Source organism: Varroa destructor, unplaced genomic scaffold (genome assembly GCF_002443255.2).
Source record: "Varroa destructor unplaced genomic scaffold, Vdes_3.0 BEIS01000002.1, whole genome shotgun sequence".
Lineage (NCBI taxonomy): Eukaryota > Metazoa > Arthropoda > Arachnida > Mesostigmata > Varroidae > Varroa > Varroa destructor.
In genome coordinates, this window is record NW_019211455.1 from 25,002,374 (window position 1) to 25,023,517 (window position 21,144).

A 21,144-nucleotide genomic window follows, 5' to 3' on the forward strand; every position below is an offset into this window, starting at 1 on the left:
ATGATTCTTATTATTAAAGTTGAAACAAAGAACGCAATCAATTTCCGCCCAGTTCTTTGATGTGGATATGTCAGGGTATTCCACCAAATGGTCCTGCATTAATTAATTTTTTTGTCCTTCTAAAGAACATCTTCAAAATTTTTAACACCTATTTTATTGATAGCGGCTGTTCTGGGTGGATTGCTGATGTCAACCTTATTTAATTTGACTTCAATCAGATACCTCCCTAACGAACATTTCGCCTAAGAAAGGTCTGCTTAAATTTCAAGTCCTTATAGACAGCTTTGACATAACCTTCCCGATGCGTCTGTGGTATCGCTATGCTAAATATGTGACGTTTATTTATAGTTTTCATTCCGATCTTTTGACATAATATAGAGACGTAAATGTATAGCCCCGGCTGTTTTGGTTAGTTTTTGCATGTAATCGATTCCTGTTTTTCTTAGTCGTCACTACCACCGCCTGAGTCTTCATCATCTCCACTGAACTGTAGATGTTTTCTATTCTATGCATCTTGTCTGTCCGTCGGTAGCCGTTGACATCTATTATCTCAACGTACCTATATTCCGAGGTCTTCTTCGTGCTGTCGGCTGATGCTGCTGCTCGATCCTCTGTCCTCCATCAGACCGACGAAATTGTTCGCCCAGTCCGTCCGTTCCTTCCACCATATCGTGATGGCCCTCAACGCAACGCGGTGTCCCTTCGAGGCGGTCGGTTGCTCTATGATTTCGTCTCATACCCTCCTCCGTTTATTGCGTTCTCTCCTACAACGAGGTCCCTCGCCTTCGGACGTGCAGCCCCCACTCACTCCGGAACTCTCTCGTTGTTGCCCGGCGCCGGCGACCGCCACAGCCGGTGCGTGCTGTGCAAGTTCACGCCGTTTCGAAGAACCAAGAAGCGAGTTATCCCAGCTCCTTCTCCGCCCAAACGACGACCTCCCAAAGAGAGCAGCCGAATTCAACATGTGTTCCAAGCTTCGCTACGACCACCTTATAGTTGCCATTACCTAATTCGTTCAAGTGACGACGACGATAACGACGAGACTAAACAATCCGTTGTTCTATGCTTTTTGTGTGCTGTTACGTGTCTGGGAAGTTATCACCGAATTCGTGTTTGTTTGATGTGTACACCAGCGGTACCATGTCTTTGACATCTTTCGATCTATCCACCGGTCGACGGCAGACAGGTGACAGCGTTCTATGTTTATTTGTCGATCTTTGTTAATGCTAGAGCCTGCTGTCGTCAACGGGACCAAGGGGTTGGGTTAAGCTGCCAAATATTTTGAAACAAGTAAACGGAGTGGCGTCTGGAAGCAGAACGACACGCGCTGACTGCTGTATCCTGTGCTCTTCAATCCGAACCGTTCTCTCTTTCAATCCCCGTAACCTACTAACATCGCATACGTTTGACAAGCATTACAGCATTGATGAATGACATAAGACGCCATTTACACAGTGCATAAAATGAAATCGACTCGTGGGCCCGATGATAACCAGTATAGCCAGCAGCTCCGTTTCGAGGACAGTGATTTGGTGATCGATGATCGCATAAACATTTCACTGAAACAAAAAAATCGCCAAAAGGAAAATACATTCTGCCGAGAAGACGGGCCACAGATTTCCACCATTGTAGAAATCGTAGTAATAAGTGAAGACAATGAGCGGATGTTGCAATTCGAATATTCTGTAGGTTACTACCTTTTGTCCTTCGCTTTAGGCCGATTATCTACGGTTTCAGAGCAGTCAGTTGATCCAGGTCCCAGTGCCCTGTGCGAGTAAATCATTCATCGTCGTCTATGCTTCTTACGTGTTTATGTCTTCTGGACTGCTATTATTTAGTGACGGACACTACATACTGCTGGACTAAGGCTGCTAACAGACTAGAGTTTACCCGGAGAAGAGGGCCCAAGTGAGGCGGCGACGCGGCCCGTTTATGCCTTTTCTGTAGCTTCTAACTTTTGTACGACCTTTCAAAATCATCAGTTGTAACGCCCTGGAACTAGCAGAGCCGTAACCAGAGCAATAACGACATCAACTTCAATAACTTTATGTTTTCATCAACTCACCACCAGACGATATATGATTTCATTCTTCTACAAGGCATATTGATCATATTCATCGATTCAACTACCTACGGTTACTTTACCCGCATCCAATTTCCTTAGCCCAGCCATTCCGTGAAGGCTTTAGTGAATAATGTGTGTAAAAAGAACATTTATGTTGATAATACTATATTAATCATAGTAAGCACAGTGTCGTTGTTAGTGGGCTCCTGCAGATGTTATCAGTTCACAGCGTATAAGCCGAAACCTTTGTCCGCGTATCTACGTCCATTTTCTACGTATGAAGCAGCAAAACACATCGTTATCAGGAAAATGGAAAGCTAAAAAATATAGTAAAGCTAGTTCACAGCAATTGTGCCAGTCAGTCGAAACAAATAAAAATTCGACCATTAAGTAAACTCCATCTAGCGGTCATCAGTCCCTGTTCAGCCCTTATGTCGTCTGTCGTCACCCGCCTACGAATCAGCTTAGCTAATGCCCATTTTCTTCCTTCAGTTAATTTTCGCTGCGATCTTCAACGAATTCCACCTGCCCAGATTGAACTAATGATAACCCATTCGCTCTTCCTCTAGCTCGCGTCGACGGTGCGTCATACGTAAAGCGACAGTTTATGCTCCACGGCGCATTTTCCAGCCAACGAAGAAGAATCTAGTGTTACTGGAAACGAATAGGAAAACAATTACGAAGAGGAAAACGTAAAAAAAGATCTCCTTGGACTTGTATAGAAGCGCATAACAGTAACAATAATGATAATAATATTATTATGCTATGTTACATATCGAATAATGAATAATGTCTATCTAGCAAGCAACAACATATACCAACGTGTGCCGTACTTCGGTGGCGGAGCGTGTCACCCGCGAAGCACAGATACCTGCAGAAAAGCTAAGGTTCCTGCAAAGATTTGAGTTTTTTTGTCAGCCGATTTGTTTGAAGCTGTCATTATTTTCTATCACACTGAGCAAGATGGCAGCATCATCGACCGGCATTTACCCGAGAAGACCGTTCGAAGGTTGTAAGTCTTTTTGCCCGCTGATGAGGTTCATTATGTCGGTAATTACCGTTACTAGATTATAAGACGTTGGTAGTTGTTTGCTGCCAATAGAAACAAGACTGTAGTAGCTTGCGTCTTTCGCCGTTGTGCTAGGAACCCTATCCTTTACATTGCAATTGTAAAAAGTTGATTCAGTACGCCACATATAGACAACATATTATCGAAGCATTTCACCCCGAAAAGTTCATTCAGACTCCCTATGTCTGGACGTTGTCGTTCGGTGAAAAAGAATACAAAACAATTCAGGCCCAACCGTCGTCCTGTTTGGCGCATTCGTCCAGCGGCTACAATGATAGTGGATCTGCCGGTGGCCTCGGCCACCGCTTGGGCCCTTTAATCAGTAAAGCGCGTTCTTGCAGTGGTCTTCATTCTCCGTTTGGTCCATCCTCAGCTTTACAGCGCCGCTGCTTCTCGTGTCGAAATCTCAGCAAAAAGAGCGAATAGTCGAACGGCGAAGAGTGGATTAGCCACGACGGAACCGGACCAGGGGCTGTTCATTGATACTGATGCTACAGCTGCCACCGGCTTCGAGTGGCACAAGAGATGCCCCCGACCACAACGATGCTGCCAACGAAGACGCCTATTGCGGCAGCAATAACAACAAGTTCGAACGGCCGTATTTGCATCCGTATGACGCGACGCATTGTCATGTGTATCATCATTATCTTTTGAATTTCTTAACCACATAAATTTACTGCGGCGCATGTTGTAGGAGTAGCACTTGGTCACGATTGGGCCAAGATTAAGAGTATCAATCCAAATCTGCATCTGACAATGCAAACGACGTAGCGTATTGATAGCACGACTAAATTATTAGTGGTAGACGACCATTAGTTTCAACGGGAAACTCGATGGCCATAAATGATTTTATGTGATAATATGGAGATAAGGCCGAGGGTGGGATACAGCAGCTGATACGAAAGGAAATATCATAGCTATCGACAATTATTTTAATTATGCCAAAGAAGAATATATACACACATATATATATATATATATATATATATATGGCGCTAATGGTGACGACAATGTTATTAAGCAAAGTGTGTCGCTAATTACACTAACGTCCTACTGCTCTTAGTAGCAGGTTTGTTGATTAAAAGAGAATAGAAATAATAAGAGCTAGACAAAAAGTCACTCGAAATGTCATCAGTTCAAAGTAAAGAATATACACAATCTCGCGAACTTCTCCGAGGGTGAAAAATATAGTCAACGAAAAAAAAAAGGAAAATAGCTTCGACCTTCAGCGCAAAGCTAGTACGAGCTGTTTGTGGCTGAGTTCATCGCCAGCTAACCTCACCTTCACCCTGCTCAAGATTTTCGCATGTGCTTCCTTCATGGTGCCTTTTTAGCCAAACCTTAAGGTTAAAAACGATGGTAACAACAACAATTCTAATAGCAGCAACAGTAACCATCCGCAGCATCAACACAGAAACACGGCTAATCGACAAATACAACGGCGAGCCTAATATTAACATTATCAAACCAAAGTAGGGTGTACTGTCAACAACAAAAATCAATTCTGCTGCCCTTTCGACAGCAGAAACGTCTACGCCCTGTTCGCTCCCACGCGCCATCAACTTGGGACTATTTATAGTATTGTTTCGGTTGATTCAAGCACAGAGTCAATCCACAAGATGAATTAACCCTCTGTCAACCAACGGTTGTGTATCTTTTCCATCCAGTGCAATGGGCTATTGGATCACGATGAAGCGTTAGCATGCATCCTACTACTACTACTGTCGTCCTATGCGCAAATCCTAGTTAACATCAGATCATCTAGAACCACAATATATCGCCCACAACGGCGGTGGTACTGAAAGTAGTCTAACAGGAACCGCAGTAAATGACATAACCACCAGGCCACATCAGCCGAAGCAACAGCCAGCTACTGCGGTCTACCTAACAATCCGGTTGCCTCCGGTCGTCCCTGAAGTATTTTCGATTAGCGAGTGAAAATCCGGCCGGGGCACCCGCCGTTGGCCATCATCGAATGTGTATCATCCTCTACTCTCAAGAAAGGCACCTATACGCCACCACTCGGTTAATATATAGAATGGCCGAATTCCCACAAGCTAGCCGACCCAGCCACTAATGCCTCTGACTGATTCATTCAGGCCATAAATCAGCGTTAGCAGGCAGGCATCATACTCGATCATGTGCGTTGTTATTCGTCTGTAACAGCAAGCACAGGTCGATGTCGAGTACTTCATCAGCACCGTTCTGCTACATCACCTGTACGCTAACAGTGAGTCACAATAGATCAGTCGTAGTGAGGAAAAGCTACACGATCACCTGTTACTCCCATCAGACTTCTCGATTCTGGAAAGCCAGCAACTGCGAAACCTGACTTGATGTTACAGCACCGCAACGGCTGAAGCATAGCAGCAGGCAGCCCATACGCCGCCGTATCGTTTCCTCCCCACCGACTCGGACCCGCCGTCAGGGTTGTTGTAACGGCAGACAATTGTAAAAACAACAAAGTTCGATCGAACAAATCAAAAGTGTCAAGTAAAACAGAAATGACTAAACTAAAACATGAGCTAAACCGATAAGGCAGCTCCTTGATATATGTACACACTGAGACGACTTTCTGGGCTGACGACATCGGCAGAAAAACGAATTTGGAGTCGCCACTGTTCCGTAACCGGGTCAGATGTGTGAGCAGTTGCCTTGCTTTCTTTAAACGCTTTTCGACGACGACGGCGGCGGCGGCGGCTGCTGCTGCCACCGCCGCTACTTATTGAATAGTTCGGACAGTTTATAGTCCGTTTTGTCGTTAGTGGCAGCAGACGATGTCGTCGGGTGGATCAAACCCGCTGTTCGCGACGGTCGGCGAGGCTCGCAACAATATGCGCGATTTACGGACGATTCATGAGGAGGTCCGCGAATCCTACGACCCTTCGCGCGAATCACATACCCGCGAGCGTCCATTGTTGCGTTCGACCGGCAACGCGACAGGCAGCATCGGTGGCCCACATCACGCGCCACTGATTCATACATCACGCGGAAGCAGAGGTTCGCGCGAGGAATCGCGTGAGTATTCACTGTTTGATGTGGCCGCACCGTCTGCAGGCCGCGTCATCTTTGACCACAACCAGAGCACGTTCCGTCTGGTAAACACTGGTGAGTTTACTTTTCATTTCACGGACGATAGCATATTCACCTATATTATTGTCCATATAACCTGTATGACCGAGATTTGGCTAAGATAATATATTGAGGAAAAGAGGTCTGAAGACAAATTGCAATGACGTCACGTAAGGTGTGTGCTTTTGTAGCAACAGTTTGTAGTATTAGCTGTAAGATGATAAATACCAAATTTTTAAATGAAATAAACTACGGTCGGCTGTCTGTAATTACTTGAGTTGAGCACTTGTTTATTGTTTATCAAGGCGCTCATCGTTAGTCCACGTTTGATCTGCCTTGTTACATATGAAAATCAAACACTCATGCAACAATAATAGCAATGTTCCACTCTCATATGGTACGTAGGGGTACAACGTAGTCTCGGCGGCTAATGTATAACGGGCGGACATCGCTGATTCGAATTCAAGCGCTGGCAAATCGATATTACGACACATTATTGCCATTTCTTTTTATAGGTTTGTTATAGAAAAGGCGAGGCTAGCACAGTAAGGCACACAGGTAGACAGCATCTAATTAAAAAAACGTCACATGACGCTCCGCAATGCAAACCTTCCCTTCGCAGGTTTCGGCGGAAAACTAAGTTCCAGCGGTCACCTACGTATGCGGTGGGACCTCTCTTGCTAGTAATACTACAAAGTCTAGACTCAAAGTGCTTTCCTACGCAAAAAGTAAATGCTGAGAGTCAGCCTTACTGACTGCTGAGATACCATATAGAACGTAAATATCATTATAAGAGCAGTTGGAAACTGAATCCCCGCTGCCAATCTCCCTATTAGCCATTCTATGTTTATAGTTTGTAGCCTACGTTGTGCTAACCTCTAGGTATATTTTCGAAGTCTCACTGCTGAAACTATACTAGTGCTGCTGACGTAAGAAGCTTTTAGACAGAAATCCCCGACATAACGAGAACAAACGCATTACAGGCCTCTCCTTGAGAGTGCAGTATGCTTATATCATCGAGCAAGCACGAAACTATTGTCAAGTGATCTAGCACCCATAGGAACGAGCTGAGATCTTTCTCGCAGTTGAATGGACGCGTTCGAAGAAAGCGAGAAAGCTTTGGATTGGTGACTCACTTAGGACTAGCGGTTTTCCGGGAGAAGGCCAGGGTAGGCAGCTCGTTATCATTATCCGCGTCCCCTTGCGTCTGTATTGTCCAATTTATTAGATGATGAGTAAACGAAGTGGCGGCAACGGCCCGAGAGTACGCGCCGTCGAGTTCGTCAGTCGCAGTACGTCTATTTGACCACAAGTGCGCAATCAGTTCGGTGTCGCCATGGGGGCGAACGAGCTATTGCGTAGCCGTTTCGACGTAGTTGGACGAAACCGTGCTCGAATGCGAAAGTGTGTGTGGATAGTAAGAGTGCTAAGTGTGAGAAGTATCGCTTACGATAGTAGTAAAAGGAGCGATCCTGTTGACTCGTCTCGAATAGACTGGAATTGTACCGATGAAAGGGCAAAAGGCTTTTGAGCGGCAGCTGGAACAGGGCCAACACAAGCAAACCCTACACGAGATCCACCTGCCGTTTCGATCGGCAAAGCTTTCCGACAAAAGCTTCACTGCTTTATTCCTACTATTCACCATAGACTAAAGATCCTCGCACTATAGTAAGAAGGCTATTGAGCAGAAGAGAATGGACGATTTTCGGTCCCGCTGTTAAAACTAAGCATGAAGAAGTCAGGCCTGTTAACTATTGCATCGGGAAACAGCTGGCCGGCTGTCGACTGATGTTCCGAAAACAGTAGAAGGCTCTAAGTAGCTTTAATAGCTGATGCAAAATACTACAAGCTTCCCAATATATCGAAACGCTGATAGTTGTTGTTTACTTGACTCTTGTCGTCGAGCAGTTGTTACTACGTAAAAATCGTAACTACTAAGCGGACACAGTTCAGGTGCGTTCGGATGAGCAGTAGTAATCGCGAAAATTCTATAGCGATATGATACGCCGCGACTGGCACGTGGGGTATATGTTAAGTCTAGTCGAACAGCACCCTTACTATCTAAAACTAACTACAAATCAAAGAAGTGTTGGTTTTTTTCGACTTTGTGCCTGGTTAATAGAAGAATTTATAAATATCTCGATACAAATAGACGGCAATGTCATAATGGTATTAAATGCACTCGAGACACGCAGCTAAGTATCTGCCTATGTCTTTAGTAGAACGGAACTATGGAAGAGAATAATCTTGCAGAATCTGTAAGGCAGTAAATGCAAAAATCAAATTACATTAAAAGAAAAAAAAAACGCAATTAGCAAATCGGCGCGTGATGGCTTGACAATAGTCTGCTGCAAAGGGATCGAGCTATAAAATTATTCAGCCAGTGAACAGTTTACGCGTACGGTTCGTAACTGGAACTAGCATTGACCTCTCTCAAGTCACATGTAACGCTCTTGGCATAATTGTGTCATAAAAGCCATCTATCTGCCTTAAGGCTTAAAAAGGTATAGACATGCGATAAGATCGAATCATCATTATCATTTCTGCAGCGTCTCTCGTTCGTTCTAGTAACTCGCAAACATTGCTGATAAGATCATAACTTGTTCGATTCCTTTAATTAGCTGTACGTCCATATATACGTTTGAACTCAAGCTAAATATTCCAATAGCCAATGTTATATGTAATATTTGCTGAGCTAAATGAAGGGGCGATACGATCACGCACGTTACGCACCAGCCGGCATCTAGAACGTTCGATATCCCATCAATTTGCGTAACTTGAAGTGAAATTGCTGCGCGCGTCCGTCAAAGCAAAATCTGCTATATACAATATTTATAGAGAAGTTTTGTTTAAGCAAGCGTTTCTGTCAGAGTACCTGAAGCGTTGAAGTAGTTAACGTAACTTCAACATGATATTTAACTCGTGTCGCAGCTTTGCAGGTTTGTCGACTACGACTAGATGTAGAACGGCCCATAAGCCCAACTTTACGTTATATCTTGTGCTATACAATTTTGACCGTATGACCGATGTAGATCTAGTTATGTTTAGGATACATAAGGACTATAGGTAATCTTATACTGTAAGACTAATTATTTGTCTGTTACCAACAGTAATATTGAATCTACCCGTCTCAGCCCGTTCTTGGCACCTATCTGGTTTACGGCCGTTTGCCACTACGTTGCCGTCGGTTGCCTCGACCGAGATCCCTTCAGCTTGTGGTCCCTCATAATAAGGTATACGAGTATGCTATATATGGTCAAGAGTCCAAGTTTCCAGACGGGCTAGCACTTTTTGCTTGCCTTGTTGCCTCTCACTGGCAATACTAACAATGCAGCAGTGGCCCATATTTTGACCGCTAAGCATAACTTCAGATATTTTAGCAATGACGATGGTCAGTTACCCTTGCCGAGATGTCAAAGCAGAAATCATCATCATCATCTACTCCATCCGGATAAGCGAGACACCAAGGGCGTAGGCTAGGGGTATGGGTGTTTTATCTCTATGTTTGTACTGAGTCAAAATATCTGCCTTCAAGATGAAATAACTGAAGAGGCCGTTCACCCTCATAGCGCTTTGTTCAGAGTATAGGGGGCGGGAATGCCAGACTTCACACGGTTTTTTTGGGAACCCTTCTTTACTATACCTTTTTGCGTGTACGATGATGTAAATGATTTGCATATCTAGCGTTCGAAAAACACAGCTTGTAATAGCGATGTATTAACTACGCCATGATTAGTTGAATGATGTGTTCGTAATTTTTACATTATTCGATTGAACTGACCTCTGAACGGCAGCTAAGATTCAATCTATGGAATCTGAGCTCAGAAATCTGTGCATAGCTAACATTCAGTCTTCCAATGCCTGTATGGTAAATTGCGGTCTTTCGTGGTCTCCGATGATCCCTGGATGTTATAACATGATCTATGCACAAAATGTATGCACTTCATTAAATTGATGCACGTTCTCCTTTTTCATGTCAAAACCTTTAGGATAGGATATCGCTAGGATCTGTTATTGGACTGGTGTACATTTGCCGCCAGGTAGGTTCTTAATGATTGCTATTGTTGTTTGATCTTCTAATTTCTATTCTCAAAACCCTTCCATGGTTTTTGAGATAATGACATAAAATCATAATATACACGCTACGAATTTCGACGCTTCTGCCGTTTATGTAACACCAAAGGGCGATATTTGTTATTTGAATATTGACAGATACTAATATGGAGATGTCCCTCCATAGTAGTAGCCTGAACGAATTAAGCGTACGAGAAACGCATGAAATGGTATAATGCACATGAATTCAATTGTGCCGGAAAAGATGGTACAAAATGCGTCTTTCATCACTCGAACCTTACTGTCACCTCTGTCCGTCGCTCCTTTTTTGTTACCAATTCTCGTTATGACATACATAGCGCTATTAGTGTAAAAGGTTGACGCAGATAGAACAATTAGGGAACGCAGAAAAGGCTGTGAAAGGGTCAATTTTTATTTCTTTTAGCGTGCAAGTGCTTGCATATTCGTGCCTGTGGATTTGCCTTGTTTACATAATACGGACGCTTGTATGCATTGGCTGAGCTTAGCTTTTAACTTCCCTGGCGCTTTGTCATAAATAGCTGACAGACATGCATGCAGCGAGCTGATCGAACACGATGGAATGTTCACACATCTGTAAAGTGCCCCCGAACCGGCAGATCCGCCCACTCTTATTCTAGTCTACCGCCATACGCTCTTGTTCCCGTGTGCATATCCAAGATTTCACCCAGTATACGTACACGGAGCACAGCACAGCTCGAGGCCCGTACCGCGACAACAGACAGACACATGGGCTCGCAAGCCCTTTCCCTTCCCAGATTTCCTTAAGTCGACCCACTAAATCGGTTCCGAGTAGAAATTGGGATTGTCCCATTCTCAATCAGGACCCGAAATCACTTTTTTTGCCTTCCACGACTTCGTTTCAAATCAGTAAGCCACTTAGCCCTCCCATACGCGTGTTTCTTTTAAGCTAACCTGCCTTCTATTGCATGAGTTGGCTCGCTGCTTCATGACCAATTTACTTTGTTCTTCCGTCCGCTAGGTTAATTGAATTTCGGTTTGTACCCTTTTCTATTCCATTTACTACAATACACAGAAATAACTGTAGATCTACGGCAAAGATTCGATTATTCTATAGCCGGCGCCCTTCGAAACGTATCGACAGTACTAGCTCCATATAACAGACTACCACTTGCAGGAATTACATCAGCCTGCATACATAGACGTACATATGGATACATGCTTTAATAAAGACAGAAAAAGCAAGTCGTATATAAAGAGAGATAGTCTTGGCTCAAGCCCACATTAAAGGAATACAAATGGATTGAAAATGAAGGGGCGAAACGGGTTACGACAGAGAGAAATAAAAATAAAAAGTGTTATGTAATAGACCAAACGAACGTGCTTAGACTAAATGTAGCCATACAGCTTGCAGTGGACATACAGTTCTTACTAGACCCGGTATGCCATTACGCTTATATCACCCTAGACGGCGTTTAGGTTATTTCTCGGCTATGTCTCTGCGTAAACCGAACAGGGCTTCTTACGCTAGATGAGACTTTTGAGCTACTGCTTATTCTGACTTTATAGCATTCAATCTATCTAGTCTAAATTGTTTTATATGAGAGGGATACATATCTGAGTATCTCTTGGATCTATTTAAAGTAGTCCTTGTCATTTAGAGGGTAATTTCTTCACGGACACGTTGTGGTCTAGGTTTGAATCCGCGGATAGAGACACTTTGCTTCAAGCGGATGGCCAACCATCTAATGGAATGCCTAACGACGATGTCGGACGTAGAACTCGACACAGAGAGGGTTTGTTTTAGAAAACTTTATTTTTTCGGCTTGGGTAAGCTTAGAGGGATAAGCGGTTGACCACAGGCTTCACCTCGTAAGAGAGCAGTTTTTCTCTAATAGTTTTGTTATGAAGAAGATCGAATTCTTTTTCCTAACAACACTAAAAAACATTTAAATCTATATTACAATCAACTGTAATGTTGCCTTGATTAAATGTTTTTGCATGAACTTGCGTTGGTTAAGTTGACCTTTCAAAAGTTATCAGAAAATATAAAGCTAGCAAAACCGTAACTACCATAACAATAAGGCTTTTATTGGAATCGTTTTCCAATCCAGCTGCTCTAAAGCACGTGCGACAGCTGATAGAGATTTGTACGTTCAATTGCCCTGAGCAATAGGTCTCTCCTAATGGTTTCATTTTACCATAGAATAAAAACGTTCGTTCACTTATTAATTTCGAAGACTGATATGAGTAAATATTTAACTATTGATTATAGTCTTATCGAGCTTTAGTGCATTTCTATATAAATATAGATCGAACAACTTTTTGCTGAACAAAAAAATTCTGCAAGCATTATAACGATAATTGATATAAGGTTGCCATTATTAAGCAACTGCACATGTGGCATACACGAAGTAATACAATAATATGTTACGAAGGTTTCTTGGCTGGCTGCTGTCGCTACTGGGATTGATATCTTATGCGGAACGGCAACCGGCAATAAGTTGGCAAGTGCAGACAATGCAGCGGCTCGATGTATAGGCGAACGTCTGGCCGGCAGTGGCAATTGTATGGGCCGGTATTAGTTAAGGCCGGACTGCTAATCCGTTGATTAGTTAGTCGGTTGTCAATTTGGCAACGGGCAAATTTCCTACTGTCATATCGCTGCGGCTATCCATCGTAGACTCTTCATACATCATCGCCATCTGAGCGGCCCGTTTTCAGGTCCTAACCTGTACCCCCAATCGAACCTTGGCTGATTTTCGATTATTGTGGATAGCCAATAGGCTGCTTCTGGTAATGCGAATATGCACCAAACATATAATTTGCACCGGCCTCTTATACCGCAGAGCTTGAGAGGGCATACATACTCTGGCTTGCAGAGAGGTTTACAGTCCACTAAGATGACATGAAGACAACGTCTACGACTGGGAACCATAGACAGCCCAGTTCCAATCTTATAAGACCTATGCGAATCGATGCTGTATTATACTTTGCAGATTCGCCAACTTGTTATTTTAGAACGAATAGGAGAGAGTAATAAAAAAAGGAGAATGCGAGTTCGAATCCAGGGTCAAAGGTAGGCGCCCATCAGGTAGGCGGTGGTTTCTGAAGAGTTAAAGGACCGGGGACCACGAGGTAAACTAGTCAACGGTGGCACAACTCTATGTAGCAGCGAAGTCCGAGAGGGTGAAAAATAAAATAGAAAATTGAGAACACAAACGTAGCCTACACGGAAGCCAAAAAAAAAAAGCCTCAGTACTCGTCGCTGTTTCGAGGTATCTCTGTCATCGTTACAGCTACGAAGAACACTAGGAAAAGCCTGAAAGCCGAATAGTTGGTCGACGAGGCGATCGATTGCGCCCAGACAAACTTATGCCAGTAAATGCTTAGGGGGAGTCTGCAGTTTTCAGACCCAACCGATGCAGCGACCAGGTGTGACTTTTGCTGGCTTGCGCCGCTACTGCGGCCGTCATCGTTGTAGCAATGTGGTATGCCTTTGCGGACTCGTGGCCTTTTTCCTTAATTTTTCAGTTTCTTTGGTACCCGAGTGATGCGGCGATCGCTGCACCATCATCTAACCAACGACGGTTGCTATTAGTGCTGGCAGCCTCGTAGACTCGCCGGCGTCGACCCTAAGTTGCTGCTCTTGCAGCTAGTGAATTAGCCGCTATCAATCTAGTTAACCCGCCCTATCGAATAGCAAGTTCCGCTACAAAGGCTACTGTTGAATTGTATGACAGGTAGCGTGGCTACGACGGCTGCCCAGCAACACGAAGCGTGACATATGAATGTCTGCCCTGGTACGTCAGTGTAAAACGCGAGAAACTAAACAAGGCAAACGGGTCCGTCAGAAAACGTGGGGCCCGTATAACGCAGTGTAAGAAGCTATGTAAAAACCTTGACTACTACCATCACTACCGCTGACACGAGTGAAGAAAGTCAACGGTACAATCATTACAAAGTTAACGATACAATTTAAAAGTGTTTTATTTTATTTATTTGCCTTTTTTTACGAGGCATTTTTCCTATGTGAACATGTCTTTGGAATTACTTCATTTGAGGTATAGCACCAATAACTTGCCCTTTTATCTAAGCGGACTGGGCTACGATCGACACCAACGCTAGAATTTGGACCATCGTGACCAGATGCTTCCCAGCTACGGTTACCATGGTAACGTAGTTAGAAAGGTTTAAATTAGCTAGGCGGACCACGTTACCCCCGACTTTGGGTGTGGTGGGAATGAAGCGGGGGAATATAAAATCGAGTATAAATGGTATTCTGTATGCACTATGTTCAAGGAAGGTCTGTTAATATATAATATAGCAGCGTAAACTATATTCGTACATAGAGGATACACCCTTTTGTTCCTACTTAAAATTAAAATAAAAATAAAATAAAAAGAACAGGTAAAAATAATCAAAGAATTCGTTGCTTCTGAGAATAGCAATATGTAAAAAGCATGACTTTACTCGTAAGTGATGGACTTTACTCCGCCTATAATAAAAAATATACGTACAATTGTTTCTATCAAAGATATTTGATCAACTCATCGACAGCGTTGTACAGGTAGGCGTTACAGAAAGTATTAATAAACAACAGTTTAAATTTATTTTGGTTAAATTTATATTACTACTCCATAAAAATCTGAGCCTGCGAGCTCTTGAAAACACTAGGTAGCAGTAAAATGCTACACAGTTCCGACTTCTTCCATATTCTTTTGCATAAGACTCTTCTTTAGGGCATTCTATTTACTTCGGTGCGCGCAATGTATGTCAAATCTTTCATGCCACCTGTGTCTACTACCGAGCAAAATCCGTTGTTTTCGGCTTTTTAACCAGACGCCCATCTCTTAGAGACGCTGCGCCAACATTGACGTTATTTTCGGACTAGCGACGCCGTTAGCTTCGTCAGTACCTCTAAAACATGTCAAAATGTTTGATACGCTTACGCGGCGCGAAGATCCGTAGAACGCAAGAGGATCTTTGAGTTCCCTATGCATCATAGAAAGCCAATATCGATTTGCCAGGCTACTGAAAAATAGCCGCTATTTCCAATCATCTCAGAAACAGCTAAAGAACAGAAGGCAGCTAAAGGACAGACGTTCACGTTGATGGAGGACGCCAATAAAGGTTTGACCTATTCTTTCACTAAGCCAGGATCTTTAACCCAACTAGCTGTCAATGTTTTTTTCTATCGATAACACACGTTGTCCCACGGGTGGAGAATCGCACCAATGGGGCCAACACTTACAAAAAATATGAAATGGCAATAAATGTGATTCCTTTAGCCGTAGATGATACATCGAGGACCTAGCTAGTAATAATAGGTATTTATTAAGTATTATATATTGAGTTGCGTTGTATTATGAGAACTAGTTATTATTATAATCAATATATATACTAAATAAGTATGCCTTAACTCTGGCTTTACGCTCACGTGTATCTATCTCATCCTGTATCTAATAATTTACATCATAGAGGAGTACCAATTCACTGGGAAGTATGTGTCCTTAAAGGCACCGTCTACATAAGTGTGGTTTCATTATTCCATCAGCACAATGGATTAGAGAAGATTTTCAGAGCTAATTTCGCGTCATAGCCATGCTTAGAAAATGGAGTTTCGTATTTTTCGGCTAATCTATATATAACTATGAGTGCTCTATAACGCATGGGCTTAAATATCAATGAAACTATGCAAGTATAACTAAAAACATGGCCAATAAACAATTCTAATAGCTTCATTGAGCCCTATTCTACCTCAGTATCGTCGGCAACTTGGAAAAGGCTAACTGACCGAACAATATATGAATGGAACTTACAGATTTCTAGATATTCCAAAAAAATTAATTAATGCGGTATTATCTTCTTTTATGAAATGCACTATGTGATTGAAAACTTACTAATTTTTTAATTAAATTTTCAACTCTCGAAAAGCTGATTTTCAAGTGATCGCAGATCATGTGGATTTTCTATTGCAACTTGTATAAATATATAGTAAGGTACTGCCTGGTAAAGCATAGCAAAGTCAGAGAAGCTTAAGTTTCAATGATCGGCAAAATAGAACAACGCTGCCTTTAAACCATGAAACAGGTTGAAGTGCTTCTTTCTTAAGCTTCGTAGCCATTGCGTTCGTTTTTGATAATAACTTGTTAAGTTCAGCATTTCGCCTGCGCGTCGAATGTAGCTGACATTAACCTCTGACGATGGCTTTTTTGTGATCTCTAACAGATTTTGTGTCTTTTTCTGAAGTAACATATCTTTTTAAATATACGTACTTATTATGGCCTTTATATGCCAGCTATATATAGGCCAGATAGAAACCTGATTCGTAGCAAAGAGCGAAAAGCTAATTTTTACCCAAATCCCCTCCTGTAAAAACCTATAATTTTTCTATCTTTATGTTTTTATTCATTTTCCATTAGACCACATTTGGTTCTCGAAGCACCTCAATGATATCCATATCATATACGTATATAATAAGGAAACATGCGTGTATGTATTTATTTGGTCGTAGTTATCTCAAATGTGCAGGGTAACGCTCGCAGCTAGGGTGGGTGCATAACCGTTTATATCACAGTTTGGCCTTACCTAGTCATAGTACACGAGAGTAAGCATATAATAACTAGTCTATCTATGTATGCCTATGTAATAAGTTTCATGCAAAACCATATTCATCAACAGAATAGGAACGTTTTTTTGTGCGTGTCATACAACCTCGTGTAATGGCAGCAGCACTCGCGGGCGCCATCCATATAACACAAAATGGCCGAACGGAATCTTTCCGTATATCTTTTTGCTTTTTTGTAGATGTCTATTTATAATAGTGATAGAGACGTACACAGATTGAAAAAATAGTTTTTTTTTTTTTTAACTTGGCGTTTGAAATAACTAATCAGACAGTAGTGACGATTAATTCGCTTTGGACTTGGTAAGATCAGGCGTTCTTGTGCTGTTAGGACGAGCGGCCTTTTTCGAAGACCTCGTTCTCTTGTAGCTGTTTAGTAGGCGGAATGCTTACCAAAATCCGTTCCGTAAGCATTGAATCTGGTAACTTTCTGTAATGTACCTAATCTTCGAAATATATACAATATAGACTTCGTGGAATCTGACTTCAAGAGCCATAGCACCGGTCTCTTCCTACCATTTGCATTGTTTAGCTCAATCCACTAGTACGTTCTGTCGTATAATTCTCTGATTATAACACTTTCCGTATCGATCTTCCGTGTCGAAACGTTTCGAAAGTCTATTGACGCTATTGGGAACACATTTGATGACCGAACCGCTGATCAATTGTTTTGTTAGTCGACGCTCTCCGGGCCTTAGACCACAACGCTGAGTGGGACTACTTCCAAGAATTCGTAGTCGTTCTGTGAATAAAATAAGACCTATAATTTAGGCTAGTCTCAATATTTTGCGCGAGCAGTCAGTGCTACATTGGCCGGACTACCGGCGAAGCTGAGAGTCTGAGACGAGCAATGCTGTATCATAAGGCTATACACAACTTTTGCAAAAAGGCCTTATTGTGATGCGAAAACATTTTAATAGTTTCCATAACAAGAAAAAAATGTTCGCGCTTTTTGCTTATACCGGTGATGACACCACGTTTCGAAGTATAATCGTCTCAGCATAACCGTTGCATCTTCTCATTTCTGTAGACGCCTCTTGATGACCTCGAACCGTTCGCGCACCCTGAATCTTATAAAAACAACGCGATCCCATGCGTATTTTAATGACATCTGCGCCGTATACAAGTATTTCTGATTAGCGGCTTTCAAAACACGTGCGGACGACGGCGAACAAGTCGCATATCAGCTCTGTACAATTCCTGACGAGACCTACTACAATTTTTACACAGTTCTTCCAACCACATTGTTAGTCATAGAAGTCTATTAGACTTACTAGGGTTTATCATGTAAACGGGTTCATCATTCTCTAAATATCTAGTCAATCAGTCTCTGCTCTGAACACGTGCTAAACACTTCAATATCTGAACGGACCACGGACTACAGTTCGATTAGTGCTGTCTGCGAGTTCCGCGTCTGCCTACGCTGCAAATGTTACATAGAAAGGAGCAAAATACTCTCCTCTTTTCCTTTAATCTATCCTGTTTTCTTTTGTTATTCTCATTATCTACTGATTCTCAATAAGCTACGATTAAATAGAGCTAAGCAATCATCCGTAATAATGTGTGGCCATTTCTGTCGAAACATGCAATTAACTGGAAATTCTAATTTGGCTGTTTAAATGATAAGTACAAAGGTACGAACTACAGTTGACCATATGGCTCGATGCGGATGTAACCCGCCATTAACAGACCTGCAGTGTCCTCTAGCTTATCACTCGTATTCTACTCTTCCACGCAGATCGAAAGACAGGGAAATACATGTACATATAGGAAGACATATTTCGCAGCGGTGAAATAGGCAAACTGGCAAGCGAGCTCTGTGACCAGCAAAATCAATTTGCTTCCTTTCGTATTTGAAACAGCTTATACACAGCCATAGCAAATAATGAGAGTCTTAACAGAAGATATGCACTTATCCTTCAAAGCTGCTCAGAGCAGTTTTGACATAAATACATGGCGACGATCTAGGGTTGGCGATGGTGCCAGCGATCGATCCTTGTGTTGATGTTGCCAAACAACGTTTCACACTGCAGCTTCTATTGCTGTTACAATTCAACGAGTTCTCAACTGGCTGTCCCGTTGAAGAACAGGCCAACGTCCTGCGACAGCCGCAGCAGCGATAGAGGATAGCCACTGTTTACAGACGGAGTACTTATGCTGCTGGGGGATGGCAACCGATCGGCGCGGAGAAACATTACCAGCGAGCTTCATAGGAGGAAATGGCATGGTAATTGAAGGAAATGCATTAGACAGAAGCTCCGTTGGTAACGCCCCCCATACGCCCACAACTCCATCCCGCGCAACTTGGCACCTTCACCTGCTCAGCGTAAATCTGCGTTCGTTGCCTCGTCTTGCCAACTGTGTCTTGGTTCTCTCGCCAGTCGTTGTACCGACATAGCAGCAGCATCTATTCAATAGCAACACTTGTTATTACCTTCTCATTTATCCGTTGGCCTCTACGATCTCTGCACATAAAGTCAATCTCAGCAGCAGGCCCCGAGGCACCGCAGTAGCTAGAGCAACTGTTGCTTTTCGTACAGAGCTTACACCGAACTTCTGTCGTATGTCACAAGCAACATCTGCGAAGCCATCAATGACGTTATTCAATGAATCGCTCGCTACCCGGTTTGATTTTTAATGTACTTTCGATTTGTTTACATCGCCCTATTTGAGTGTTCTTGATGAGGCAAATGTTGACTACAGACAGAAAAAAGCAAATATCAAGGAAAGCGCCACCCTGTCTGGATTAAACTTGAATGCAAACATGGATAAAACACAGGGAGAATGTTTGCGGAATTCATCTACAATGGTACAATCATGTATTAAGTAAAAGGTTTTGGATCATATGATTACCCTAATCACCATCAGCGGGTGAAATCTGACCGCTATATAAAAGCTGGGCGTAGGCCACGCCTAAATACCTTCCACGTCTGACGTCCTCTCGATATCGGATACTTTTACACACTAAAGCTATGCTTAGTTGGTTCTTTGTTAAGTTGAAAATGGGAATTTGACCTAGTCGTTTAGTTGTAACCCGATAACAAAGGTCAACTGTACTTTAGGTAGTTGGGAATCAAGGAATCTGTTGGCTAGGATGCAGGGAGAATGGACTTGCGAAAACAACGTGTACAGAGTAGGTATAACATCAATATCAGCTAGAAAAGGTTTCTCAAGCCACATGGCTGGCAGCTTAGTTTACGATTTTTCTCGCATTTTGCCACTTTCATCGCTCGTTGCCCTCCGCCACCAAAATCCTCCTATGCGTTTCATGACGAGAATGAGAAAGAACATGGGTGCTAAAAGGGGCAGCGAAGGTGACAGCGATATCACGAGTTTCGGCGAATTTTTTACTCCCAGGTAAAGGCTGAATTGCAGATACGGCACGGAAACCGCCAAAAGACTTAACGGATGCGGATGACTATTAGTAGGTTAGAGTGGTGTTCAGGTGCATTGACGGGGACGGATAGATAAGGAACACAGTTAGGAACCTGACTGGACTCGCCGTGTGAGAATCGAGGTCGACAGCACACAGAGACAAAAGTCAGTCTGTTGTCTGTCGCAGTACTGAAAAAGTGAAGTAGGGAAGAAAGAAAAGGATGCGACAAGATAGGCGCGCTGTTGAAAAAGTCAGGTACTTCACAGACGTGACTTGGGATAACAGCGTCATCTAGAAAGCAGCGTTCACAACGCGGACGCAAACAGCAACTTGCGACCTCCATGAATCCAACAAGGGCAAATGGCTCTGTGTCTACCTCCTACGAAACTCCATGTCTACACTTGAGCTGCTTTCTTCGTGTTTACGATAGTCGGCGAATCTTCTCAAAGACAGCGCATGGTACGTACTGTCATTAAAAGGGTTAAAAGAAGCAGGTGATCGCAAGTACTTGCGAAGGCAAAGCACGTGATTCTTAGATCTACAGAAATAAATACACGTCAGCGCTGGTTTCAATACATTTTCACTTCCTTTCAAAACAGTCGAAAGGCTTGTTTTGCAATTCAGTTTGTTGATGCCTCTTTCAAAAGGAACGCCGGATAAAATACCTTCCCTGAAGAGGGATTCCCCCCTTGGACTTGCTATTGATTCAAAGCAATTTTCATGCCGTATTCTAACGACATTGCCAGGTACTGGACGGGTTCCGGTCGCAACGGACAACGGACAACGGTACGTCGTCCGTTGTCCGTTGAAACATATGAATGTTATAGAACGATGAGCCAGTAAAGACCGCATGTCCGACAAGTCTTTATATTACAATCTCT

General features: G+C 42.9%; 1 protein-coding gene across 9 annotated transcripts in view; it reads left to right on the plus strand.

Moving 5' to 3' along the window:
- Positions 1-593: 593 nt before the first annotated feature.
- Positions 594-21,144, plus strand: part of Stacl (SH3 and cysteine-rich domain-containing protein) — a 148,125-nt gene continuing 127,574 nt past the window's right edge. For 3 of the 9 annotated variants that reach the window (XM_086979229.1, XM_086979230.1, XM_086979227.1), the window contains exon 1: positions 596-6,242. In XM_086979229.1, coding sequence (XP_086835355.1) covers positions 5,912-6,242 — 331 coding nt within the window. In that variant the 5' untranslated portion in view covers positions 596-5,911. Of the gene's footprint in view, positions 6,243-21,144 lie in introns of all 9 variants that reach the window. The other 6 variants (XM_086979231.1, XM_022793964.2, XM_022793958.2 and 3 more) reach the window with 4 other exon arrangements.